This window comes from Talpa occidentalis, unplaced genomic scaffold, assembly GCF_014898055.3.
Source record: "Talpa occidentalis isolate TD23 unplaced genomic scaffold, MPIMG_talOcc4v2.1 talOcc4.8, whole genome shotgun sequence".
NCBI lineage: Eukaryota > Metazoa > Chordata > Mammalia > Eulipotyphla > Talpidae > Talpa > Talpa occidentalis.
Window position 1 is genome coordinate 5,147,119 of NW_023605194.1, and position 27,245 is coordinate 5,174,363.

Here is a 27,245-nt window from a genome sequence, read left to right on the forward strand (position 1 = left end):
TGAAATCATGTCTGTGACTGTCAAAAAAAATTTTTTTGCACATTAAAATTTTGCTTCATTGACATTCTATGTTGTAGAAGACATAGGTTTATCCAAACAAGCCTGTTCCATAAGCTGCGTGCAATAGAGGCCGCACTGTTAGTGAATTTACACATTCAGGGGGAAACGATGTGTTGAGGTTGGCATTTTGCGAGGTAGAGTAACAGCAATTCTCACTTTGCACACCCACAGCGTGTCACATAATTGACATCTCTAATCCTTCCAACAGTGCCAGGTATTGTCACTATTCTAGGGGTGAGGAGTGGACACTCGAGGGATTGTACAACTTGCCCAGATCGCCACATCTCACTTGTGAGCCCCCAGCCACACCCTTCCCACAATGCTCTGTCTGTGGGGGGCATAAGATGTGGGAGTTCATGCACTCTGGGCTTGTGGGGTGAGTCAGGGATGAGAGGGAAGGAAGGTCATGGCCAAGCAGCCACCACACCTGGTGCTCACACTCCAAGAGGCACCTCCTGCAGGAGCAGAAAGTGGCTGTGGCTGTCAGCTTTCAGGAAGGAAGAAAGTGTACGTGCCACCTAATCGGGCGAAAGGCAAGCCGGCCACCACCAGCCAGGTCCACAAGGACACTTTTGCTTCAGTGACGTCATGAAAGTGATGAGTGAAGGAAGCATCTGCCAACAGTGGGGTCCCAGTGGGCGCAGGGAGAGAAGGGTGTGAGGAGACAAGGGCTGCAGGGAGGAAGAGGGAAGGAGAAAGGAGGCAGGAAGAAGAATTGAGGCTAAGTGGTTAAATGGGCCTTAGACCCTAAAGTACAAGAGGGAGAGAAACTTCTCTCGCTTCTGTAAACGGGCGTGTTTCCAGGTGCAGTTCATCAGACACAGCCTGAGCCAGTGAAGCAACCAGCCTTGAGCTGGGCTCCCAGGCCAGCTGAGGCTGAGAATGTGGTGGAGAAAGGGGCACCCAGAGGCAGGGCGCACGCCCGGCAACCCTCCACCCCAGCTGTGCCGGGAAAAGCCTCTCAGGAACGCAGTAGCTGCAACCAGCCAGTGAACTTCAGCCAACGCCACATTTCTTTGTCCCGACCTGTTTTTCAGCTGATGAAATTTAATTCCTTGTTTCCTAGCCCAGATCTCCCAGACCTACATGAACTCATTCTCTTTCTTAACCAGGAGGTGGATTTGATTTTATCTTTTACCTCCTTGTCCGTCAATTTACACATACAGCTGCTTTCTCAAGCAGCGGGTGCCGTCATCTGCTCCAAGACCCTATTGCTGAGTGACAGAAGGATAGGAAGACTTAGATGTAGTGCACGGAAAGTCTTAAACTTTGGTTTCATTGAGTTTTACCCCAGATGTCTTCAAAGAACTTGAAAAAAAGAAAAGTAAATTCAACAGCTGAAGCAGCAGGTCTTGTTACGAGGAGAGTAACCAGGTGGAGAAGGAACCACAGGCGGATTCATGAGCAAAGCCTGAGCTCAGGCGGGACCTGGAAGGGAGTCAGAGGCCTGAATTTGCTTGGCTCTAGCCCTGTGACTGCTGTGGACCGAACTGTGTCCCCTTGACCTTGAATCCTGCGCCCCAGGGTGTTTGGAGACGGGGCCTCTAAGGAAGAGGTTAACTGAGGTCGGCTGTGCACGCCGTGGGAAGGCCCCGTGCAGGCAGCAAGAGGGCAGCCGTCCCAACCCCAGAGATGAGCCTCATGGACACTGGCCCTACTGGCACCTTCATCTTGGACTCTCAACTCCAGAACTGTGAGGAAAGAAACTGCTGTTTCAGTTATGCAGCCTGTGGTATCTAGTTGTGGCAGCTCTAGGTGACTAAGACAACGACCGTGGGCAGATTCCTGCCCTGGGCCTCATTTTTCTCCAGAACGTGGGCGGTGGGTCAGTAGCTCACGCCCGAACATGGCCCACGGCCAGCATCACAGGCAGCGCCTGGGAGCTGGAGAGCGATGGCTCCACTGGAACTACCGAATCAGAACCTGCGTTTACACAAGGTCTCCGGGCCACAGGCGCACAGACACTGAGAACCCCGCGGCAGCTCTGTTATCTGCTCCAGGGCTGAGCTTTGGCACCGTTTTACCCTGTTCACCAAGTCCACCGCCACTGTGTTCAGAGTCACAACCAGCGATGGGGCGTGACCTTTCCCTTCTCTGCCCTGACCTCTCCTGGGGGGCAGGAAGCGTCTACTGTGGGAGTCTTGCTGGGCCGGCTTCCCACACTGTCACTCACATGGCTGCTGTCAGGAGCAGAGGGCGTACCTGGCAAGGAAGTCTCTTCATATGCAGTGGGAGCTGTATTTGCAAACAAAGAAGAAGCAACTCAGTGAAAAGAACAAGGAGTGTTTCGGTTTGAACAACAATGTGGAAAGAAACGAAGTGCGAGTGGGCAAAACCACGTCCTCACAGCCCAGTTGTCCAGCGTGTTGTGTCTGGAGCACCGGATGGGCCAAAGCACCGCCAGGCAGGTGGCAGCATGGGCCCAGCTGTCACTGCCCTTGGGTGGACCTGCTGAAGACCACCGGGGAGGGCCCCAGAGTTCCCCAGCCGAGGGGCACTCCTGTGCGCACGGTGAGTGAGGGAACAGGAGGCTCAGTGCTGTGGAAGGTTACGGGCTTCTGTTTACACGGGGGACTGCGGACAAGATATTCAGCACATGTATGTTCATTTGTCAACTAGGAAGGCTGATCATATTTAACTTAAGAAATGTTGAAAACATTACCAGAGGGCGTGTTCTCCTCTGCTGTGGTTGGAGGCACATCTGTGTATAGACAGAGAGCAGGACGCTCAGAAACGAGAGGCAGCACTTCTCTCATCTTTTCACTGAGATTTACACTGTGGTCAAAATGGTCATTAAGTGGGTTCTTTTCTAACTAGAACGTGGTGCTAAGAAGCTGGTCTCTTTAGTTTAAGCAGCGTAAGGGAGACTTTACCAGACGGAGAGGTCACTTCTGCTGAACTGGAAGAGGTATCTACAGAAAAAGAGAAGAAACTTAAATACCGCTGGACAGGACTCCTGGGTTTCCATTTTTTTAGAGTTTTAAAAAAAGATTTATTTTTATTTATTTATGCATTCAAGAAATGGGGTGGAGGCCAGAGGTGTGGGGGGTGAGAGGATTCACCAGAGACAGAGTGGGGAGCAGAGCAGGCAGACTGACTGAAACACACTGCTGAGGGGAGCAGCGGGGAGACAGGAGAGGTCTGCTGCGCCATGTGGGTCAGCTCCCTGGCCAGGGATCGAATTCATGTTGCAGTGGCTGGTGATAGCTTGATAGCGCTGAGACTTTAACCTCTGAGCCACCAGGGAGGCCCCTGCATTTCTGTTTTTTATTGAGGCTGCATTAGGACAAACTTTCCATGGAGAATTCTAGTTCGATATATGGAACTCCAAGAAGAGGCACTTAATAGGACAGCAGTTGATGTCTCACCTGCTGGGGCAGTCGCAGCGGTTGAGATTGAAGCTGTAGATGAACAAAAACAAGGCAGCGATAAGAGAGCAGTATCTGGCACACATGCTCTAGAAGATTCTGGAGACATCAAGGTGGCTGTCAGGTCATTGTGGCTGTCCAGGCCAGTCCTCCCTCTCCAGACAGGGAGCATAGCGGGCATGCCCATGTCCTCCATTGCCACCAGCCAGCCCTCCACCCCTAGGTCACCACTCTTTCCTTCTCCCCTGTTCATAACACAACAACTCTTGGTTTAAGCTTCTCCACTGTCTGGGGCTAGTCTAACCAAGATTCTGTAAATGGGGGACTTGCTTTCCCCAGTCTATCCTTCCCCTCAGTGGGTGGGAGTGACCCAGGAGAGCTCTGCAGACTGGAACTTTCTCTAGATGGGCAATCCCAAGATCCAGGCTGAGGGGAAGAGGGGGTGAGAGCTGCCTGTGTCTCCTGTACTAAACAGTTGCCCTCCAGCCCAGTTTTATCAGTAATAAAGGACCCATTTTGGTGTTGACTCAGATGTTTTGTTTCTTAATGGCGTCAGCACTTAGAGCTGGGGAGAAACCCTCTCTACTCTCTGCTCCCCCCTTCCTCAATTAGCCACCAACTCTCCATTTGTAAAATTTTTGAACCCAAAGACACACCTGTAATTGCAGATAACTGCAAACAGCACCATTCAGAACTATGTACAAGAGTGGTGACTTGCTACCTCGGGCACCTCTGCCCCCTCACAGAGGGGCACAGCTCTGTCCTGGGCGCAGCTGGTTCATGGCCACCCTCCCTGAATGTTGGGGAAGGTCTGAGGAGAACCAGCAAAAGCCATGGCTTCACTCCCACCATTCTGGCAAAAAACAACATGGTGGCTGGTCTCTAGGAGAACGCTTCACGGATGCTTGGCCTTAGACCACCCTCTGTCCATTGAATGACTCATTGTTTGGGTTTAGTTGGCCGAATTGGCCAAACTAACTAACCTCGGTGGCTGGGCTGCCCATAATTCGTTCGCCTGGTTACCAGGGGTGGCCTGGTGGGTCAGTCATTACCAACACATTTAAAAACTCTAAAGAATCAAAGAACTCAAGCAAAACACAGTTGTTTAATGAGTTCATTGCAAACACTGAATAAAAAATTATAGCACGATGAATGAATGGAGTCCAAAATAATATCAATATTACCTGTGGAAGTGGTTACGGCAACACTCATAGATTCTGGAAATAAGAGAAGATGATTGGTCAAAACTTACCAAATGCAATTTGCTTTTCAGTGAACTTGTTTTCTTTTCTCTTCCTAACACAGAAATCACAGGGCTCATTTATGTAGTCAACAAATCTTGAGTCATCCATCTACTCTGTGACAGGCATTGTGTTAGATGCTGGAGTAGAGCAATTAACAAAACCAGACACGGTTCCTACTCCATCAAATTGTGGCATTAACAAATGCTATGAAGGACAGGTGTGTGATGCTATAGAACCCAGGACAGGTAGTCCAACCTGGCCGGGGGGTCCCCTCTTTTCCTGACCCCTGCCACTTTGTGCCTTGCCAAAGACAACTTGAAGCTGACACCACATGGCCCCGAAGCTGTATAATCCTGGCCTCCCCAACCCCCAGCATGATAGAGGGGGGGGGGGCTTGCTGGCCCATGTGCAATGAGCAGTGGACAGTGGGCAGTGGGCATTACCGGGAGGAAACACTTCTGTCCAGGTAGAAAGTGTGTCTGAATCTGAAACACAAACAGGAAAGTTAAAGAATGGATCAGAGAGCTTTAATCTCTTTCTGATTAGACACAATTCTGCCTTCCCTGGGGTCTCATTTACCAGGCTTTTTTCTTAGAAAAAAGGTGTGAGGACTAGTGATGTTCAGAAAGCTTGATGACATTTAATGGTTTCTAGGCCCTTCTGTGGCTGTCAGATTATTGTTAGCATTTCCTGTATTGCCAGGGAGCTTCCTCCATGAGGTCTAGCCATCCCAGGCCCTGTACCCCACCCCCCAAGTCATCATCTCTGATAACAGTCAGCAGGAGGCAGACTGCTCTGTGTGTGTAGAACGTAAGAACAGTCGTCTCTGTGTGTACTTCAACCCTTGAACTTGAAGATTGGGACCTTAATCTGCCTTGTTCTGGGTTCTAGCCTATCTTCTAAGGGAATAAATCAGTCAAGTGGCCCCTGGACAAACAATACAATTGCACTGTCTAGGTAGGACTTTATACAACAATATCCCTTAGATAGACAATAAGAACAAATCGGCAGAAAAATTGTTACCAGTTGTAAGGACTGAATCTGTGGCCAAAATCGAGGTAGGAGCTGTTAAGAAAGTTAAAGAAAATTGCATTTAGAGACCATCCTTGTCAATCAAGTTCCTTCACAAAGAATTTTTTTTTTAATCACCATGTTTACAAATTATGCCCCAGCTGTGTTCATACTTGATTATGTTCTGTTAACATTGGGTCTTCCTAGTCTCTGTCTCATTAAGCTGGGGCAAATAAATGACAGGGGAGGTAATACTTGGGTCTCAGACCCGAGAGACCTTGCTTTTAGTAGTTGCTCTTTGTGTAACGGATCACATGACCTTGAACAAGTCCCTTGAAATCTCTGAGCCACAACAGTTGCATCCACAGGGCCAGTCCATTGAACTCCAGTATCTGCATTGCCTTGTTAGAAATGCAGACTCTCAGGACCCACTGGAGACCTACTCAATCAGAATCTGCATTTTAACAAGATCGCCAGGTGATTTACCTGCACATTAAAGTTTGAGAAGGCGCAGAAATAACTGGCATTGGCCAGGAGGAAGCTAGAAAGTCTGTGTCCTATAAAGGGGATCTGCCCCTGTTCCACCCCAGCCAACGGTGCCCTGCCAAGATTCATGCTACTAGTTACGTCCTCTGGTTTGCCCATCAAAGCCTGAAATCTTGACTTTTATATGAAATCTCTCATTTTTAAAAAGTAGTACTAAGAAAATAAAATATCATAAGGGCAAAACTCTGTGACTGAATCAAAACCCATTTGTGGTTCAGACCAGCCTGTGGGACACTTCTGGTCTGGACTAAGCTCTAAGGTCCCTTCCACCTCCCGGGAAGTATTCCTCTATGACAGTGCCATCCCGAGAGACCTGGCGGCTGATTCACACAGATCCAACCCCAAAGAGGGACCTTTGTTTCTTGTCTGACTTTTCTTGGAAGTGATTTTCTACCCAGCCTAGCAAAAGGGGCCCAGGATTTTGGAAATCTGAACCATACTACTTTTATAACTGCTTACAGTCAGAGAAACTTGAGTTGACTTGAGTTGAGATGGTATTTCTCCAACCTACCTGTCTATAAAGTGACCATACAAGCTCTAGGATGACCCCAAAAGTGTCCCAAGAGGGAAGTTCACAAAAGGACACATGGGTTGCTGACATTACAGGGCAGGCGGCAGCACACATCCCTCTGGAGAGTGACCACCGGGTGGCCATTACCAGTGCTAGCACGTGCGTGCTCTGTCCCAGGATGAGCTCCAGTGTCCTGTGCAAACGGGACACTCAGGCTCTGTGAGGCGAGTGGACCCGCCTGCTGCTACCAGCTGGCAAAGTTGGGATGTTGCTCCGGGATCTCTGACTTGAAGGCCTGAGGTGCCACATTTCCACTTGAAAGGTTCCAGATGTTTGAGAAACGTTGGGTGAAGCCACCAAGTTTATACTGTTATTATTTTTTCCTCTGATGTCTTATTTGTTTCCTCTATATTCCTCCTATAAATGAAACCATCTGATATTTTTCTTTTTCCTTCTGACTTATTTCACTGAACATAATTCCTTTTAGCTCCATCCATGTTGCTGTGAATGGCATTAGTTTACTTTTTTGATTGCTGAATAGTATTCCACCCTTATAATCAGGGGAATGCAAACCAAAACCACACTGAGATACCACCTTACACCAGTAAGAACGGCACAAATCAAAAAAACCAGCAACGACAAATGCTGGCGAGGATGTGGAAAAAAAGGAATGCTCCTACATTGCTGGTGGGAGTGCAAACTGGTCCAACCACTATGGAAAGTTGTCTGGAGGTTCCTCAGTCTACTAAAAATGAAGCAAAGTTTAGAAAAGATCCCTCACCACAGGACTTGTTGAGACTGTAATGTGCTAGCACAGTGTGAGGTGGTGCTTCTCGGCTCAGAGAGGGAGGTGGTGTTTCTCGGCTTAGTTAGCCATTAAACCTGTAAAAATGTGCCCATTCTGGACTGTGCCACATGCCAATACACACATGGGCCATGTGGCTCTATCACCTCTAAAAATGCAGATCAGAGGAGTATTTCCCTGAGATGCCTGATGTCCTGTGACTGTTAAAAAAAACAAGCTCACTGGCCATCCTCATGGCACTGTGACCTGATCTCAGAGATCTGCCGTTACACCTGGCAGGGAGGGGCACACGGGACGTGCGTGTAAGGTGAGGCCCGAAGGCTGTTTAATTCAGTGGGTGTGTGAATACCTTCTACTCCTTAGCATGAGATTGATAGTTTCATGCCAGGCAGAAATTCCCATGCTAACCACATACAAGGCAGTCTAGGCGTATGTGGTTTATAGAAAGCAAACAAGAATATGAAATTACCAGGTGAGGTGGTCATTGCTGTGGCTGATGCTGAAAGTAGAAAACAAAAATGAAACCAAAATAAGATCCAAACAATAGCCAAACAATAGCCAAACAAGTCCAAACAATAGCCCACCCCCAATAGGGAATTTAAAGATACTTTTTAAATTAAAATATTTATATCTCAACTATACTAAAAGTGGATACGAAATGACTTCTGAGTTGTGAAATTAAAAATGATTGTTTTCTTGGATGAGACTGACCAGAGATGGGACTGCATGGAGAGAGGAAGCGGGGTTCATCACCCTCATTAGTTAGGAGGACTGTGAGTTCCCCGGGCAGACCAGAAGGCCCCAGTGAAGAGGAAAGGTCTTCCAGAGTGGCGAGGTGCCAGGAAGCACCCCAACTCCGACTCCAGGTTTCTAACGCTGATTCCTCCTTTTCACTTGACAGCCTGGCTCATGGCCCAGCACCGAGGGGCTGTGACAGGAGGTGACCCAGAGCCCGGAAGGAAGCAGCGACGAGCCTTCACGCGGGGCGTAGGGGGAGGAACTGGGCTGTGCTCACGGAATCCCCCTCGCTCCCCGAACTACAAAGTTAGCTTTAAAGCTCAAACCTACTTTAGCCAAAGACCAGGAAGCACAATTACACCCGTGGGTGGTTAACAGAGGAAATATGGTCATTCCTGGGGGGTGGCAGAGACCAAGGGCTCCAAGTGAGCATGTGGGTCTTGGGGCAAGCATAGGGGAAACAGCACACGGAGAGCCCAAAAGTCACCAAGAGCCCCCGGGACCCGTGTCGACATGGACCCTGAGTGGTTCATTTCCGGGTCTCCCCCCAGGGTCGCGGCCCTGGCAGTCTCGGGAGCAAGCAAGAGTGAGCACCTGAGCAGATGACCCCAGCGTCCTCGTGGTGGCCGCAGTTGTGGATGGACAGGCCCAGGTGCTGGCACTGGCCCAGGGTGGTCTCGTTGCCCTGGCACTGCACGTCGTCCAGGAGGATGCTGCCCACACCCTCCCCGAAGTGGCCGTTCCCCAGGGCGCCGATGCCCTCCCCGCAGCCCAGCTGCCGGCACACCACGTGGGCGGCGCCGATGTCCCAGAGGTCGTCGCACACGGTGCCCCACGCGCCGTCATGCTGCAGCTCCACGCGGCCCTCGCAGCGGCTCCTCCCGTCCACCAGCCTGATGACGGGCAGATCTGGGGAGACTTGGTTATTACCGGATGGCCCGCCCTTCTTCCCGCAGGAGTTTCTAAGGGGCCTTTTCTTTAGTTCTTCCCCTCTCAAACCCTAGATTCCAGCCCTCCAGGAACTCTTGCTTCCTCTTCCAGGCCCTACTGCAGTGACCGGCTCTCCCAGGCTATTCTGATTCCCACAATACATTTTATCCCAGCGTTATCATCTCTGGATTGCAAGCACGGTGTTTATGAGGACAAGGTTAAATATCTATTTTAGAGCTGAGTCATCAAACTGCTCTAAGCAACAACAGACTCAACTCTGCGTGATTTCCTTTGGGCTAAGCGTGTCCATTGCCTGGTTGAGATGCCAAGTCTCAGATGTGTGAGAGACCCAGAGCCAGACAGCCGCCCGCTCTACAGCCCCCTCCCTAGCCTCAGCCCTGGTTTGCTCAGCCCCAGGGAGGCACGGATCTGCATGGGCACCACCGACCACCACTCAGGGCATCCACCACAAGGATTCAATAACCAGGACGCCGTCAAAGAAACCAGGGAAGGATTACCGACTGTAGGAGCAGCCTCTGCTGAGTCTGGGGCCTCGTCAGTTGCTAAAAGAGAGAGCTGATGTTAGTGTAGGCGAACATGAATGAACTGACAAACCACCCAAGAGACACTAACGGCCTGGGCGCACGATTCCACGCTGCGCAGCGTGAAGGTGAGAACGTCTGGCACCGTCACAGGGGAGACCAAGTCACAGCAGGTAGAGCCTCAGGATCACCTGCCTGGCCAGGTGGGACCCTGGCTTATCTGCACTAGATGAAGCAACGAGCTTCATTTTCCCGGGAGGAGTCGTCAAGAGCCCCCAGGAGAACAGCCTTTAACACACCGTGACTTGTTTGAAGCACCATATACTCTTTCGAGAGGAAAAGAAACCCTGCCGCACTAAATACTCTTTTGCCAAACTACAGAGGGGGACAGGCAGACCCTCACCCCGCATTCCTTGTCACCCCATCTTGGACCCTGGTCCACGCTCCAAGGAACCACTTGGCAGTGGTGGGAACTGCAGATGCTTGTCCCATGTTATTTAGCAACAAAAGGCGGCTGAGGAAGGCTTTCGCCCGGTTTTTCCGAATAGGTGTGTGAAATCACCCCTGCTGGCGAGAAGGCCCCCGCTCAGGCAGCTGACCGACCGGGAGAGTTCACCCAGCCCGGTCACCGACATGTATCTTCACGAGAAATCAGTAACACTGAGACACACAGGAAAACCATCCTGGGAAATAAAAACCATCTGAGGGCCGGGGCCAACCTTCTGGCTCTATTTTGTTCAGAAGTTCTCTTCTCTTCTGAGCCTGGAACAGGCTGTGGTATGGGGTGCACTGGGGACTAGTGGGGCCAATGGCTTGGGTCTGAATCTGAGGGGGGTCCTGGGACAAGGGGCTTTCAAGGCTACACCTGCGAAATTTCCAGATGAACCAGGACAAGCCATTCCCGGATCTGCAACCCCAAGCCTCTCAGGTTGACCTGCCTGACAGACGAGTCTCCGCTGCTTGGGAGGGGACCCTGGGCTGGGGCTTGGGAAGTACCTGAGCAGACGGCCCCGGCGTCCTCGTGGTGCCCGCAGTTATGGACGGACAGGCCGAGGTGCTGGCACTGCCCCAGGTTGGTCTCGTTGCCCGTGCACCTCACATTGTCCAGGAAAATGGGGCCGGAGCCATCCCCAAACAGGCTGCTCCTGGGGGCTGCCAGCGCGATCCCGCAGCCCAGCAGCCGGCACACCACCTGCGCCGCCGGCAGGCCCCAGAGGTCGTCACACACCGTCCCCCACGTGCCGTTGTGGCGCAGCTCCACGCGGCCCTTGCACCTGCCGCTGCCATCTGCCAGCCTCACCTCCGGCAGGTCTGCAGGCGAGAGCCAGGGCAGCTTGAGGAGGTCCCTTCCCACCTCAAGCGAGGGGTGTTTCCAGATGGAGGATTCTAGCCTGGAATGTACCGGCTTCAGGCCAGACACAGGAAGCAGGAGCCTGCCTCTTCTGTTTCTAAACTTCCTCTGGTGTTTGGTGAAGAAAGTCTTTCCCACCTGGGTCACAGAGGCTCTGACACAATCTTCTACTTTCTTTCTTTTTTGCAATGGCCAAGAGAAGGGATAGAGCAAATCCCCAGCTAAGCTGACATATGGCGCCTGAGCGCGTGCAAACTCTTCCCTCACCCCCACGTCCCCCTCCTTAACCTCTTCACCTCAGACACCTCATTTCATTTAGGAATATCCACTAGTTTATAATGATTTGCTTTCCAACTGCTTTTCCCCTCCTGGGTAGTTTCTTTATGGGGCTTCAGGCCACATGTTGGATTAGAGAAGACATGCATGTTAATCACTGACCACTTTTCTTCTCAGAGTGTGTCTCTGAAAATTCCAGACAGTTCAGCTGTGCTTGTAGAGCACAGACATTGCTTTTCTAACCCAGGTCTTTCAAAGGATATCAGGAAGTTCTCAAAAGAAATTTAAGTTCTCTTTGCTTCAACCTAGAAATGATAACTCTCTACAGGGGGGTGATGGAGGAGGTTGGGGAGACCCGCCATGTCAGCCACCGCCTGGTCATGCGGCACAGGGCCCTGCAGGGCAAGCTGGTGCGTCCCAAGAAAAAAACCGTATCAAATGTAAGAATGGAATGAGTACCTATTGGCTGGAAAGCGGGTGCCTGCTCCTCAGCAGCTGAAGAAACTAAGCATATGAGAGGGAAAAAGAGCACCATAAGCACACTCCCTGCAGACCGCGGGATCCGCTCTTCTCAAATTCACCCAAGTCACGTGCCCGAATATGCCTGAAAACCACCCCCCCAGGCTCTAGTCAACAGGTACCACCTGAAATGTGACTCGGGCTCACAGCTGGGCTGACTAAGAGCAAAACAATAAGCAGCAAAATTGTCACTCGGACTGTGCCGATGTGGCCGTTGGGTTGGGCGCCTTGTCTGGGCCCCAGGGCTCAGCCGCGGCACCCTGGGTCACAGGTCATGCTGCTGGCAGAGGAGCAGGGCCTGCCAGAAGGCCTCTGGCCACCAGGCCCTGACCCGCTACATTGGGTGGGGGCTGCTAAGCACAGGACTGCACCTGGAAGGGGTGATAGCGCCTGTGGGCACCCACAAGCACCTTCCTCTGGCTGTAGAGCAGGGCTGCATGGGGAGGGGGACAGTGGTCGAAGCTCTGGGGGGGTGGGGATAAGAGTGGCCGGGACCCAGGGCTGGTAAGGGACCCAGGGAGAGGGCCTTGAACTAGATGGCTGGTCACCAACGAGCAGTCACACGGGCGTGAACTCACAGATACCTGCTTGTGCAGCTGCTGCAGAATCTGGTGAGATAAAGGAGACACACAGGACTCATGACTAAGAGCAGGATGGGGGCTCACGGGAACAGTGGCCCCTGAGCTCCTAGGGCTGCCCTTTCTGGGCTTCTATGGCCAGTTAGGGGTTGCATGGCCTGGCAAACACGCTGAGGCATCAGGCTGGCAGAATTTGCCATAGTAACTAAAACAGCCGTGCCAGTTAGCAGGTCTGTGTGTGGATGGTGTGTCTGGAGCGTGGCTGAGAGCTCTACATGGTATATCTAATTTAATTCTCTCAGCAACTTTATAGGCACCCTTACTTTGTTTTACAAGGATGAACCATTGAATACTCGCCCACATATCAGCAGGTGGACGTTTCAGAGTTAGGACAGAACCCCTCTGTCCTGGGCCCAGGGAAGGTCAAGATCATGGGGGCAGTGGCAGACTTTATCTGCAGATGCCAGCCTGGCCGGGGCAGCCCTGTGACTGGTCCAGAGAGGCCATGCTCACCTGAGCAAATGATGCCGACGTCCTCGCGGTGCCTGCAGTTGTGGGCGAACCAGTCTCCGTGAGGGCACTGGTCCAGGGACGCCTCGCTGCCCGTGCAGTTGATGTCGCCCAGGAGCATGCTGCCTGACCCGGGGCTGAAGCTGGCCCCCGGGAGAACAGACACGGCCAGGCCACAGCCGAGCTGCCTACAGGCCACGTGGGCGTCCTCGATGGACCAGCTGTCGTCACACACGGTGCCCCAGGTGTCGGCGTGGTAGACCTCCACTCGGCCCTCACACCTGCTCGACCCATTCACCAGCCGCAGGCTCAGACCTTGGAGGACGTTCCAAACAAGGACCCCATCAAGCCTCATCCGAAGAGCCCATCTCTCCTGGCAGTCGACACTGACTTGCTGATAACGAATTGTCTATTAATTCCATTAATGTGTGCCTTGGGCACTCCTTCCAGTGATTTTTGAGGTTGCAATGGGTTAGGTAACGCTTTTGTTCCTTTGCCCGCTAGTATCACACAGTGGAGAGAAGGGGCCTTCCTGCCCCCTCTGTGTTCTGAAGTCTTGGTTCTGACATTCAAGGTTGACACTTGGTTGGACTGTTCACTAAAAACCATCATGTGCCCAAGAATTGCCGTGGGTGTGTGCAAAACTCCTGCATGTCCTTGGCATGTGTCGGTCAAGTGACGACAACAGCTCCCTGTCCAGGGAATGTGCAGGACAGTCGTTGAAGACTGAACCCCGTATTCAAAGGGAAGTGTTACAACAAGAGGAGGGAATGGATATGCTCTGAACACAGCTGGAGAGCTCACAGCAGGAATGGATGGAGATGTGGGCCAGCAAGGTGCCCCTAGCCTTCCCAGAGGCTGGTTTTCTTACCAGCCCCCATAACCTTTTTTTTGTTTTAAATCCTAACTATGTTTCTTTTGCCTTTAATGTGCTAGGTATTGTTTTGGGTACTAAGTGAGGGTTCAGTGGTGAATAAGACAAAGTCTCTGCCTCAAAACTCCCACCTCAAGACATTGAGGCACAAAGGTACATTAAAATGTAGTTACTAAATTAATGGAGAGTTGGCACCAACATGGACCTAGCGATGACACAGATTAGAAAACAGCCTGGTTTATACATGGAGCAAGTGAGTGTTGAGGACAGAACTGCCAAGTGGCCCTCGGGCTGCTCTGTGATTTAGAGACGGCCCCTGGCACACTCACGCCATCACTTGTTACACTCAGCTGTAAATGGGGGGAAGATGGATGTGGTAGCAAATCCATGATGTGGCTGCTCTGGGATTCATAATTTCAGGTGGATGCGGCTGGTCATGGCAAGTCCCCCGTTTGGCTGATTTGGAGCAATGAGGACATTGCAAGGATTAAGCAGGGTGTTGATGGATTGCCTGGAAGGGCTCAGACTTCACAATGCCCAAAAGCCTTTCTTGCATCTCACAACTTCTTTCCTCTCACTTTCTAATCACAGGTTTTCCAGGTGAGGCTACATGTTCCCAGCCCTCCTTGGCAGCAGCCATTTCCGTGGCTGGAGGCCATGGAGGGGGTGTGTCTCCCCCAGCCATGCTGCAGTTTTCTGAGCTAACCCTCTACAAAGGGAAGGCAACTGAGGAATGAGGAAAAGGTTACCTGTGTATGTGGGCACCTCTGTAGGTTCTGGAAAAGATGCTGAGGACAGATAGAAAAAGGAGACAATTACACATCTTGATAAGTGTCAAACAGATCTCACACTCGGTCGGCTCTTGGTGGACTCTGTGCCTCAAGGACCATCTGGTTTATGGCTCCAGTGGAGTCCCTCTTTCCAGCCTGCTATGGTGTGAGCACAGGGACCCCAGCCCCATGAAAGCATGAGGAAGTCAGAGCACTTGGGTGGCGGGTTTCTTTTTAAATAGATACATTTTAAAGTCGAGAAAACATCCTCCAGGGATCGCTGCTCTTCAGCATGGTCTATCCAGGGGTAACTTGTCTTTGCCAACACAGGTTATACTTAGCAATTAAGAACCACAGACATTACCTGAGGCTGGGTAGCTTCCAGCAGCTGAGGCTGTTGCACCCTGCAGGGAGGCTGAGAGAGAGAGAAATCACAGGTGAGGGGTAGTTCGTGTTCCTTCATTCTTCCTACACCCGTGGGGGGAGACTGGCTTATTTGAGCCAGAAAGGTACATGTCTTGTTCTGGGGAGAAATTGCACCCAATCTGGGCATCTACAATGGCCCTGAGTTACCATGGTTACAAACACTGGTTGTGTTTGGGTTCATTTCTGTCCAGCTGCCCCACACAGAAATATAATTTTTGTGGTTTTGGAGGCAAATTGTGGCCCTCGAGATGGTCCCTAGTGTGAGTACCTCTTGCTGGTTGCTTGGGCTTGGTAATTCCTCCTGGTGTGTCTTGCCTCCCAGAGTCAGTCAGTTTGCAAAGGGCAGAACCACAGGTTTATCTTTTTTTTTTTATAAAGGCATGTTTTTATTTATTTATTTATTTGTTTGTTTGTTTGTTTTGTTTATACATGCACTGGGTACAGTCAGAAGCGCGGGAGGGTGAGAGAATTCACCAGAGCCAGAGCGGGGAGCAGAGCAGGCAGAAGGACCGAAGTACACTGCTGAGGGGAGCAGCGGGCGGCAGGAGAGGTCTGCAAGCCATGTGGGACCCTCCTCCGGTGGCCGGGGAGCAGCCGGGGATTGAACCGGCGCTGCAGAAGCCGCAGGCAGCTTCGCAACCCAGTGCTCAACCGCTGCGCCACCAGGGAGGCCCCCACAGGTTTATCTTAAGGACACACCCTGAAACTTGGCTACAGGAGGGAGTGGAGGGGCCTGGAAGCCATGAGGCCAGGTCAGGAGCTCCAGGACAGGAAGAAAGTTTATAGCTGCTGCCCTGTGCCTTGTCTCGTCACCTGACCCCCATCTGCAGCTCTGCCCAGGGCCCCGGCCCCACCTGCCAGCTCTCAGGCCCTCCGTCCTCTGCCGCCACTTGGCATGCGGCCTCAGCTCCCGCTTGCTCAGAGCACTGATTCTGTGCCTCGCTCAGAATGGCAGGTCCAGCTGGCCGGCACATCTGCCAGCGAGACCTGGGGCCTGGGTAGCAAGGCGGAAACGCCTCTGGGACGGAACTAGAGAGGAAGAGCCCCGGGCCAGGGCCCTCAACCTTCAGGGACCCCCAGGACAGAAGGAAGTTGCACCACAGAGAAGCTCCCCTCAGACGTGAGTCTGCTCTCTGGGGGCAGCTCGGCGAGCGGGTTTCACACGCGTTGCATGAACCTGCAAAAGCTTGCGCGTCTGCCCGTTCTGACTGGAGGATGTTTCAGGTGCGCGTGGCGGGAACCGACGGGACCAGAGCTCACCTTTCATGGCCATCTTAACACTGTTTTCCCGCCCCGCGCCTGTGCTGCCGTCTTGTGTATGTGGGGCAAGGCGTCCTGGCTCGCCCGCGATGGGGTGACAGGCACCTCCTTGCAGGACATTCATTTACGCAAAAGGAGCGGGCCCATGGCAAGGAAGTAGTGAGAAATTGTAGAGCAGGAGCGGGAGGGTGTGGGGCTGAAGCTCAGGCACAAGCGCCCTGGGGAGCCAGCGCAGCCGGCTGGAAGCTGCCCCCGCGCCCCGCCGGGCCCACCTGAGCAGACGACGCCGGCGTCCTCGTGGTGGCCGCAGTTGTGGGAGAACCAGCCGCTGTGCAGGCAGTGCCACAGCCGCGCCTCGGTGCCCGCACACTCCACGTCGTCCAGGGCGATGGGGCCCAGGCCCCGCTGGAAGCTCGCGCGCCCGGGGGCTGCCATGGCCGCCCCGCAGCCCAGCTGCCGACACACCACCTGGGCCTCCCGCAGGTCCCAGCCGTCGTCGCACACGGTGCCCCAGGTGCCGTTGTGGCGCAGCTCCACGCGGCCCTCGCAGGGGTGGCCGCCGCCGCTCAGCCTGAGGGCCACGTCTGGGGGAGGGACAGCAGTCACCGCTGGGCCACCCCTGCAGCTGGACCTGGGCTCCCTCCGGGTCATCAGCTCCAAGGGCTCCACTCACCCCGGGGAGGGAGCCACAGGCCTCGAAGGGCAGCAAAGTTCCCGCGGCCTCAGTCTCTGATTGTGTGTGTGTGTGTGGGGGGGGAGAGGGTTAGAAAGCCCCTCCCAGGCGGCCTAGGAGAGGGAGGTCAAAGCCCTGGGCAAGGGGAGGCCCCAAGCAGGGTCCTGCAGCCCCAGAGAGGAGGCGACATAAAGCACAGACAGGGGTACTGCCCTCCCCCCTGGACCGAGCCACAGAAGGGCAGGGACTTCCATCTGCCTTGTTCTCCCAGGACCAAGAACTGAGCCCGACATCTCCTTGTGTTTGAGGAATAAAAGAACAGAGCTTTTGAGGGGAATTAATTCTATCTTTTCCCTCTGTCCCCTCCCGTGCTCCCTCCCTCTCCTTCCTGGAATAGTCACCCCAGGCTACTATGCTCCCGTGTTATTGAAAGCACCAGAAATCGAGGTGTGTTAGGCTTCAGTTACTGATCCTCTCACTGCTGTCACCCTTTGGCCTCAGGAAACGTGTCTGGCTCTTTTCTGGAAACAGCACAGCAGTGTGAATGGAACTGGTCCATGTGCGGCATCCACCAGGTGTGTGTTCTCAGCCCCATGGATGCGCCCCGCATCAGATGTATGTGGGGGCGTGCTCCCTGGCACTCTGGGTGTTCACCCCTCTTCCTAGTCAGATCGGGGGGTGAACTAAGGACAGCAGGAACCCCTTGGAATCCCCCAGCGCTCGGGTCTGGTGTCAGCCATTCAATCCACTGTCAGTACCGGCGGGCAGGGAAGACCTACCCGTGTCGTTCTCATCTTGCACGAGAGACTCGTAGGAGGCATAAAAGCCGACGTTGGTGATGATGTTGTCGCTGTGGAAGATCACCGTCAAGCGATTTGAGGAGGAGGTAAATATTGGGGTTATGCCGGAACAGAACCTCCCCAGTGAGAAGGATTCGCTTTGTGGTCCATCAAAGATTTCGATGAAGTCGTAGGGGCAGCCGTAGAAGTTCTCCATCCTGTGAAGGAAGCGTGTCCGTCAGGCTCAGCCCGCTGGCTCCTCCCTGACTGGCTCAGGCAGGGCGGGCGTGAACCCTCATCTCTTCCTGCAGGTCGGAGGAAATGACCGTGTTGATGACGTAGGCAGTATATTTCCTCCTGTTTCTAGAGATTTTTAGTTTTTAAAGCTTTCGTTCCATTGCATTTTTCTGAGTATGGGGCAGAGATACAAGGAAGAGGAGTAAGGAGTATTGACGGGTGTGTTGGGCTAAGTGCACTTTTCCCCACCCGGGCCTGTGTCTCTTCATTCTGGCAACACTCCAGAAATATTGCCTCCAAGGACACCCTACGTGGGTGCCAGCCTTGGAGGGACTTAGGTGGCCCCCACGGATGGGCACTGATGTCCTGCTCAACCTGTGGCTGCTACGAGGGGCTGTCAGACTCCCCTCAGCACACCTGAGACCAGATTCCTCGGACAGAATCGCTGGGCTAGACGATCTCTGTGCTGAAAGTTCTAATCAATATTACGGACTGAGCTTCCTAGATCTTCACTTTTGGAGAAAAGATCACTTTTTGGTGGGGGGTGGGGCGCGTCGTCTGTATAACCGTGTCCACCACGGTGAGGGGGCAACGCGGGAACGTGTACTCACTCCACCACTTCCAAGGTCAGTTTGATGTGAGCCGCGCTCTCCACCTGGATGTCCCAGGCACACACCACGTTTGTGGGGTACTTTTTAGGATACCAGGGGCTGGAGAAGGCGCCCGAATGATTTGTGAGCAAACCACCACACTGGAAATCTTCATCTGCAAGAAACAGCGAAGAAGAGCGGACACTGACCCGCGGGTGTTTTTAGAGGGGCTGAGAGGGGAGGGTGAGAGCAGAAGCAGGAGACCTGCTCCAGGGCTCCCTTAGTGGGTAGCTGCACACCTTAGCTTTGCAGATGGCAGAGCTGCCAGCACTGTTTGGCTCAGGAGGTATTTGCACACGTCAGACTGACAGTGCAGGGACGAGAAAGTGATGGTGAGCGTGTGGAAGGGCGGGATAGCCCAGGTGCCCGGCAGGTGGCCCTGGGGCCCTGGCGGAGGGGAGGAGGCATGGGCACGTGGGAGGGGTGACACTGCCCTCCCCACATTATCTAGTTATGTACATGGTAAATCAACCCAACTTGAAGGGGGAGAGGAATGTAAAGACATGGGCCCAGAACGTCCTTTCTCGGTCCTGCTGTGACGAAATGGCCCTTTCTGGAAGCCCCCCTGCGGCAGTATAGCCGAGTCCTGGCTGAGAGCAAGGCCAAGGCTCCCTAAAACACATCCAGCTGATGCCCTGAGGACAGGGCCTGGGGAGGGGTTCCGGCCCACTGTTGGGGGTCCCTCGTGTAAGTGGCAGAGACCCTTTGTGGGTTGCCGCACGCGCGCCAGGGGAGACAAGGCAAATATGAAACAGGTGACATCTAAATAAAACTGAAGTTCCTGTGAGGATGCTATCACCAGTCAAGTCTGTGGAAAACACAGGAAAAGTGATACCTTTTAGAAGGAAGGATGTCTATTCAGAACAGCCCCTTAAAATACTAAAAAACAGTGGCTCTCTCAGCAGGGATTTCCCGGTGCCCCGTGGGCAGAGATGAAGAACTCGGTCATCTGCGCACAGCGTGTGGTGGGGGCAGGCTGAGGCCTGAATCTGGGCCTCCGGTTCCCTCTCTCCCCTGACATCTCACAGCTCGCTCACCTCTGCAAGGGGGTAGCTCTCTCTTCTCAGCAAACTCCTACTCAGGGACCCCAGCGGCGGAGAGACTGCTTTTCTGGCGAATCTGAGCCCCCCCTCGCTTCTACCTCTCTCCCCATCCTCGGAGCCCCCAGCCCCACCGTCTCGTCAAGCCTCGTGGGCCGCATTGCTGGTGTTGACTAGCAATGGAGAATTTATCCGACGGTGTCCCTATGCGGGTTAAAGAACAGCCAGGATTCGCACATCAGGGACCCAGAACTGGTTGACATGCAGGGAAGAGCAATACCTGTGGGTCCTGCGTCGGCATTGCCATCCACACCTAGTCAAAGACGGACGAGAGAAGGAGGGAACGATGGAGTAAGGCAGTCACGGAGTTCAAAAGAGAAATCAGGTCTTTCTTTTGGGATGAATGTTCTGTCCTGGGCAGGCGGGAGCTGGTCAGAGCTCAGCCTGTGTCTGCATGGCCTGGGGCAGTGGTGGCATTTGCTGACGTTTGGTCAGTTATGGACGAAGGGAGCTTTAGTAATAGAGCCCAGTGGGCCTCCCCCTCCCGGGAGGCAGGGGCTCAAGAGCACGGGTTTCTGTGTGACCTTGGACAGCCTCTGAGGATGTCAAGGGTCTCACGTTCTTCGAGACCGTGAAGGGCATCCAAGATCATGACGTGCTGGTTTTAGTGCCCACCACGTGCTGAGCGCCCTTTAGACACCAGCTCCTACTCCCTACTCTCGTTCAGGAAAGGGGACTGTCACCCATGCAGTGGAGGGCTACCCCGGGTTCTGGAGGTCTAATGACCCACACCTCTATCTACCCACCACAGCTCTGCAGGGGGAACCTTGGACATTTTACAGACATGATGATTTGAGAGAAAGAAAACACAGTCGTAAGCACATGGGCTTTAAAAGGTGGCTGGAGGCCGGGATTCTGAGTAACTGCCTGCTGGGGTTGACATCTCCCATCCCGCAGGCTGGGGGCTGGGACTCCTCTGGGGTGCTCACCGGAGCAGATGACGCTGGCGTCCTCCTGGTGCCCACAGTTGTGGGAGAACCAGCCATTGTGCAGGCACTGCCACACCTTGGCCTCCTTCCCTGTGCACTGCACGTCGTCCAGCATGATGTGGCCCATGCCCCCGTCAAAGTAGCTCTGAGAGGGGGCTGACAGGGCCTGGCCGCAGCCCAGCTGCTGGCACACCACCCAGGCGTCCGTCAGGTCCCAGCTGTCGTCACACACCGTGCCCCAGGTGCCGTTGTAGAGGACCTCCACCCGGCCCTCACACCTGTGGCTGCCATTCACCAGCCTCAGCGACACACCTGGGGGCGGGAAAACTGGCTTCTGAGTGACGGGGCTGTCCCCAGACTCCAGGGCCGTCTGCAAAGTGAGAATGTTCTCCAGCCTTTGGCGCATTTTTCCATAATAAACTGCCGGCCTGGAAGTAGGGTGCCCTGTGTCCCGATATGTCTGCAATAGTCCAGGTTTACGCTGTATCAATCAACGCCTGTTACTTATCTTAGGGCCCTTTCAAAAACTCCCAAAGGCATCCTGATTGAAAGGTAAACTACATGGTCACTGCAACCATAAGCTGGGACTCCTGCTCCCCCATTTCCTGCTGCAGAACCCAAGAAAAGTGACGTGAGCGTCGGGCAGGGTGGGGGCTGGGCTGGGGTGCTGTGAGTGTCAGCGTGGATGTTCCTGATGGGGCAGACTGCAGAGGGCACATTCAGGAAGCATCTCCACTCCTACAGGCAAAGGAGCCAGACTAGGTCTGGCCGCCTCCAGGTACGCGTCAGGATACCCACCGCTCTCACGCTCTTCTTGCTGAACCGTGTTGTACAGCGCATAGAAGCCCGTGTTGGTGATCATGGCGTCACTTCTGAATACCACAGTGACGATGTTCGAGGAGGAGAAGAACGTGAGGTCTGCCCCGGCACAGAACCTGCCCATGGAGAGCGAGGCTCTCTGTCGCCCATCGAACACTTCGATGAAGTCGTAAGGGCACCCGTAGATGTCCTCCAGCCTGAGGGGAAGAAGCAGGGGAAGCTCCTGGAGGGGTCTGGAGAAAGGGTCTAAATAAAATCATCCCCGTGGTATCCAGCCAGCACCTGCGTCCCCCCCCGGACACCACCACACACACGACAGGGGACTTGCCCTCCCGCCTCCCCTAGGGGGGTGGCCCCATGCCACTGGCTTTTCATCACCTCTCACCTGTGCCATTTCTGTCACCTGCCAACTGGCCTGATGGCTTTTGGTCTCTCCCACCATCACCCTCTCTACGTTGAAACTCCTACTCTGTAATTCAAACTCTGTACTCCCGGGGGTACGGGAAAGTGCTGGACAGTGTCCATCAGGGTCTCACTGAGCAAAACGCTAAGAAGACCCAGAGCAGGGAGAAAAAGGGGTGGCTATCAAAGTTCCAGGGTCCTGTTGGGTTGGGTAGGACTCTCGTCTCCAGCACCCAAAACTACCCGGGGTTAAATCTCGTGTTTCATGTTCGTCTCACCCAACCTCGGCGATCAGAGCTGCCAGCCCTGGCTGACCCACCTAACGCTGTCTTCACCCTCTTTCCTGTACCATACGCGCACATATTTTTTTCTTCACAGTATTCATCAACGCCCTCCACTGAGTTGTTGATTATTGTCTTCACACCCAGTATATAAACTCCCCTGGGCAGAGAGTCTGTCTGTCTCCTTTGTCACTGTAAACCCATTCCTAGACCTTCCAGGGGCTCAACAAATAGACATTTAAAGAACATCTAATTATCTAACACGATAAAAATGTGAGCTGTGAACTCCTGCATTTAAACAACAGTAGGTAGCCTCCGACGCATACATTATACATCCTCACTGCATGATCTATGCAAACTATACGCATATAGTCTACACACACACAAAGGACATACTTACACTTGTACTCAAACTGTTGAATTTTTAAAACCTATTTTGCAGGACACATCATTCCAGTGAAGTTAAGAACCAAACACCTAAAAATAACCCATTTTTAAATTAAGAAAAAGGGATAACACGAGTGCACACGGTGAGAACAGTGTGGCAATAGCAGGTGAGTGACACTCTGAGAAGTCACTTCATTAGAACACAGGGCGCATTTCACTTGGCAAGATTGAAATGGCATCTAAAAATACGGATACAATTTTGACAAATCTACCATGAAGCAAAGCTAGTGTGTGTGTGTGTGTGTGTGTGTGTGTGTGTGTGTGTGTGGACATGTGTGCTCATCTTGGACTTCCCAGTCTCAGCACCTTGAGGACTACACTTCTATTATTTATGAAGTTTGTGGCATTTGGTCTAGCCGTCCCACAAGACAAAGACCAGCTCTTCGAGGAAAGCATCTAATCTAATCTGGCCTGTGACGCAGAGAAAGGCGAAGCTGATTACTTCAGACTTGGGATCTTCAGTTCGATGTGGAACTTCTCAGCCACGTGGATCACCCAGACACACTCCACGTCTGTGGGGTAGTTTGCTGGATACCAGGGGCTGGAGAAGGTGCCTGAGAGACTTGAAATCACCCCTCCACAAGAATTACTTCCTCCTGTAGCGGCAGACAAGAGACCCCTGTTGGCTGCATCAAGCATGCACCTTGCATTTTCCCAGATGTAGAATGTACACCCCATCGCGCTCAACAGTGGAGTCACAGGGGGAGGGCCGGGCTGGTGCAGACACAGCTGTGGCTTAGCTGGGGAGTGACTGAACCCCTGAGAGGGGATGAGGGAGGAGGAAAGGCATGAGGCTGGAGGGCAGGACCCTAAACTCGAGCAGAGGTGAGCCTGAAGAAGGGCCTGGACACGTGGTTTCCTGCCACGCAAACCAGCCCACCTCAGCTGCAGACCATGCACACGCTGCAAGGCTCCACCCCCCGCCCTGCCCCTCAGCCGCCAGGACAGACACGTGTCTACTTGGCATTTATGCATGATCAGAGAGTCTGTCCTCCACAGGTTATAGTTTCCCTGAAAGCGTTACCTTGTCGCACGGGGACCGGCAGAACCGCAGCTACAAAAATCAAAACCAGAAATAATTAGAAGTGCTTCACCTCATCAAATCATCTTATACCCAAGTACACGAACAAAGCTGGGACTGCCCTTGAGTCTTAACACATGGTGTGGATTCACTCGTTGGATTTTTCTCCCCCTCTGGGGTGCAGCCTCTCCCTCCCTCCAGCAGGAAGTCACAGACACAGACAGCGCAGACTCATCGGACCCCAAGGGCCCCGTGGGCAGGGTGGGGAGCAGGCTGGGGGGACCTGGGCACCAGCTGCAGGCACCAGGGCCACGCGTGCTCTGGTCAGCTGGGCCTTGTGTTTGGGAGGTCACCGCGGCTCATGACCTGGCATGGGTGACAGAGAGGGTCTGCCCCTCCCCGCCTCCTGTGGGGCGCGGGCCAAGCCAGGAGGCCACAGAGGAGCCCCAAGTGGCTTCACTTCTCACACGAGTCTGCTCATGCCCCACGGGGAGTTTGGTGCTGCGCATCTCTGTTTCCTGCGAGCTTGTGCTTCCTAACCCTGTCCCCAGAGGCACACCTTCCCCTCTTTCCTTTCCAGACGGAGCCTCTGCTCAACCTGCTGATGGAAACTTCATCCTCCTACCCTTCCTGCCCTTCCTCACTTTGCTGATCAGAGAGGAGCGTTTTAGATGTTATTTCATTTGGGAAATTTGGCGCTTAGCTCGTTGTCAGTGTTACAGACTCTCAGCCTTGGCTGCACTCTGGAAGCACAGGGGAGCTTTAACCATTACTGGCGAGTAGGTGTGACCCCAGAGATTCTGCTGTGGCTGGCCTAAAGTGCACGCCGGGCATCAGGAATCTCTAAAACTCCCTGGGCATCTGTCCTCCAATGTCCAGGTCAGACAGAGCTTGGACTTCTTATTTCCTTTGCAAAGATCCTGGAAGTTCAGTGTTAGACCTACCTGGGGGTGTGGAAGTCACCTCTGGAGCCCAGTCTCCAGCATCTGCATGCATAAAAGAAGGTCGATTTAGGAAATGTAAATTAAGTTCTATGATGACACAGTGGTGATTTTATAGGAAGAGCAGGTCTGACTTCATGGCACTCAAACAAGAATAATGGCAGGTTTAAATTTTGGAAAAGCAGCTCCAGACCTGGGAGAGGTTGCAGAGAATGGGACCTGCCAATTGTGTCCCCACTATGGCCATCCTCAGAGGGGAGTTGGGCTCCTGGTGCTCTCTGCCAACCTGACCGAAGGGATATTCATGGGCTGGGCCACCCACCGTCATCAGCTCCCCTGGCCTGCTGGGCACACCTCCCACCCATCACTAAGATGCTGCTGCAAGGTAGGAAAGAACCCCACATAGGAGAGTTACCTGAGCAAATGACACCTGCATCCTCGTGGTGGCCACAGTTGTGGTCTGACCAGCCGGAGCTGGGGCACTGGCCAAGGTGGTTCTCATTCCCTGAGCACTGAATGTTGTCCAGGAGGATGTCTCCAGAGCCTGAGCCAAAATGGGCTTTTCCAGGGGCAGCAATGGCCCATCCACACCCCAGCTGTCGACACACGACCTTAGCCTCATTCATATCCCACAGGTCGTCGCACACGGTGCCCCAGGTCCCCTGGTAGAGGACCTCCACGCGTCCAGAGCACCGTCCAGAACCGTCCACCAGCCGCAGCTCTGGCCCATTATCTAAACAGAGGAGGATCTTATTTTAAGTAGGAAGGATATTTAGCTCCCATGTTTGCGGCTAGAGCAAGCATACACAAGAGCAAAGCCTTAGGCCGTCTTGATACCCATAACAGGTTGAGCTTAGGGCTTAAGAGTGAGACAAAGGTGGGTTTGAATCCCAGCTCTACTGATGCCCAGTTTTGTAACCTTTGACAAGTTCCTTCACCTTCCTGGGCCTTAGTTTCCCCATCTGTGAAATGGGGGCTTTAGCAGCACACCACCAGAGGCTGGGGTGATGAGCCAATGGGAGTGTGAATACAAAGCCAGCCTCAGTACCGAGGACACTGTAGCTTCTGCAGGTCTTGCCATGTGGTCTTCTGTGTCACTATGCTGGGTTACTGGGGAAGTGGATTCCCAGCTGCTTTTTTGGACATGTTTTATGCATGAATAAATGCACATTTACTTTCTTGAAGGCACCTGGGCCAAAAGCGTTTCTATGTTTTCATAAAACTTCATGGGTATGGCTATTTCTGGGATGATGGACTGTGGCCAGCTGGGATGGCCTGTTGGTCCTGGAGACGCCCTGGGGACAGCTTCTCTACTGTGCCCATGGGCTCTGCCACATTGGCCTTCTTTCTGCTTTTCCATCATGTCCAACTCTTTCTTCCCTGAGAGTCTACGCACTTGCTTGTTCTCTGCTGAGAATGCCCCTCACTGTCATTCATGTGTCACCTCTTCAACAAGGCCACCCACTCCCATCCAACCCAAAGTGGAAGCTCTTTCACTCCAAGACAATCTCTACCATCCACGTGGAGTTTAATTCCCAACCCTTATTGCCACCCCAAATCATCTTATTTATTATTTGTTCCTTGTGTTTTGATCTCTCCACCCCTGTCCCCATTCATACCACTGTAAACTCCATTTAGGAACAGCATTTTGCTGTTGTTCAGGGTTCCCAGCACTTAGAACTGGTCTTGACACACAGTAGGACCTCAGTAAATGTTGTTGGATAAGTGAACGGTGATGTTAAGTTAATAAATAGTATAGATTTCAAATCTTGAGCCTTATTTAGCCTCCCTACAACAAGGTCTCAAACACGCTGTTGAGAGTAAAATATCTATTGAATTCTTTTACTCAGATGCAAAAGCCAAAACCCCTCCCCAAACTGCAGCCAGGAATGGACTACCTGCTTTCCTGGTGACCTGAATTACTGGGACTCCTATTGTCTCTGATGTCCTGCAGCATCAGAGGTCACAACTGAGAGGCAGTATGCTAACTGGCTGCAAGTTGACCTGAATCAGGAATGAGTGCCTCTAGGGCCCTGGTTGAAGGAGTGTCCAAGCCTCTCACTTGAGTGAATCTAGAGTCTGCTACATGCAAGGTGTGATGTGGGCCTGCTGGTGGATTGAGTCTTCATGAAAGCGTGGCTTCTGGATTTCAGCGCTCTGGACAGCTCCCCAATGACGGAAGAGATGCAGCCGCAAGAGCTTGTCATACCCTGCAGACAGGAGAAGCTAGTCCATGCATACACAGGCTGGACATTGCTGCCCTATTTCAACTGTTAGTTGGGAAAAATCTAGCTGTTATGAAGCATGGCTTGTGAGGCTAACTGCGAGAATCTTTTAAAACTGAATCCAGACCTCTGCTAATAGGTGGGTCTTCCAAATTAAAAATCCATTGTCTCTTAAAGACCAAAAATCTTCTGAATCTTCCTACCTGCCTCCATTTCGTTCTGTGGAATAGCATTGAACAGAGCATAGAAGCCGGTGTTGGTGATCATAGAGTCACTCCGGAACACCACTGTCATGATGTCTGAGGAGGAGAAAAACATCACGGCGACCGAGGCACAGAACTTCCCCATGGAGAGAGAGGCAATCCTGGGGCCATCAAAGATTTCAACGGAGTCATAGGGGCATCCGAGTATGTCCTCTAGTC

At 52.9% G+C, this 27,245-nt stretch overlaps 1 protein-coding gene across 1 annotated transcript in view; it reads right to left on the reverse strand.

The window, feature by feature from the left end:
- LOC119234156 (deleted in malignant brain tumors 1 protein-like) overlaps nt 1–27,245 on the reverse strand; it is a 48,271-nt gene that overhangs the window by 10,811 nt on the left and 10,215 nt on the right. Inside the window, exons 7-19 of the mRNA XM_037496947.1 lie at nt 27,027–27,244; nt 25,014–25,331; nt 23,079–23,232; nt 21,486–21,703; nt 20,688–20,999; nt 17,824–17,842; nt 17,481–17,513; nt 16,592–16,938; nt 14,998–15,048; nt 12,993–13,304; nt 10,752–11,066; nt 8,866–9,192; nt 1,899–1,983 (exon numbers count right to left, since the gene is read on the reverse strand). Of these exons, the coding sequence (XP_037352844.1) occupies nt 1,899–1,983; nt 8,866–9,192; nt 10,752–11,066; nt 12,993–13,304; nt 14,998–15,048; nt 16,592–16,938; nt 17,481–17,513; nt 17,824–17,842; nt 20,688–20,999; nt 21,486–21,703; nt 23,079–23,232; nt 25,014–25,331; nt 27,027–27,244 (2,709 nt within the window). The remainder of the gene's footprint in view (nt 1–1,898; nt 1,984–8,865; nt 9,193–10,751; nt 11,067–12,992; nt 13,305–14,997; nt 15,049–16,591; nt 16,939–17,480; nt 17,514–17,823; nt 17,843–20,687; nt 21,000–21,485; nt 21,704–23,078; nt 23,233–25,013; nt 25,332–27,026; nt 27,245) is intronic.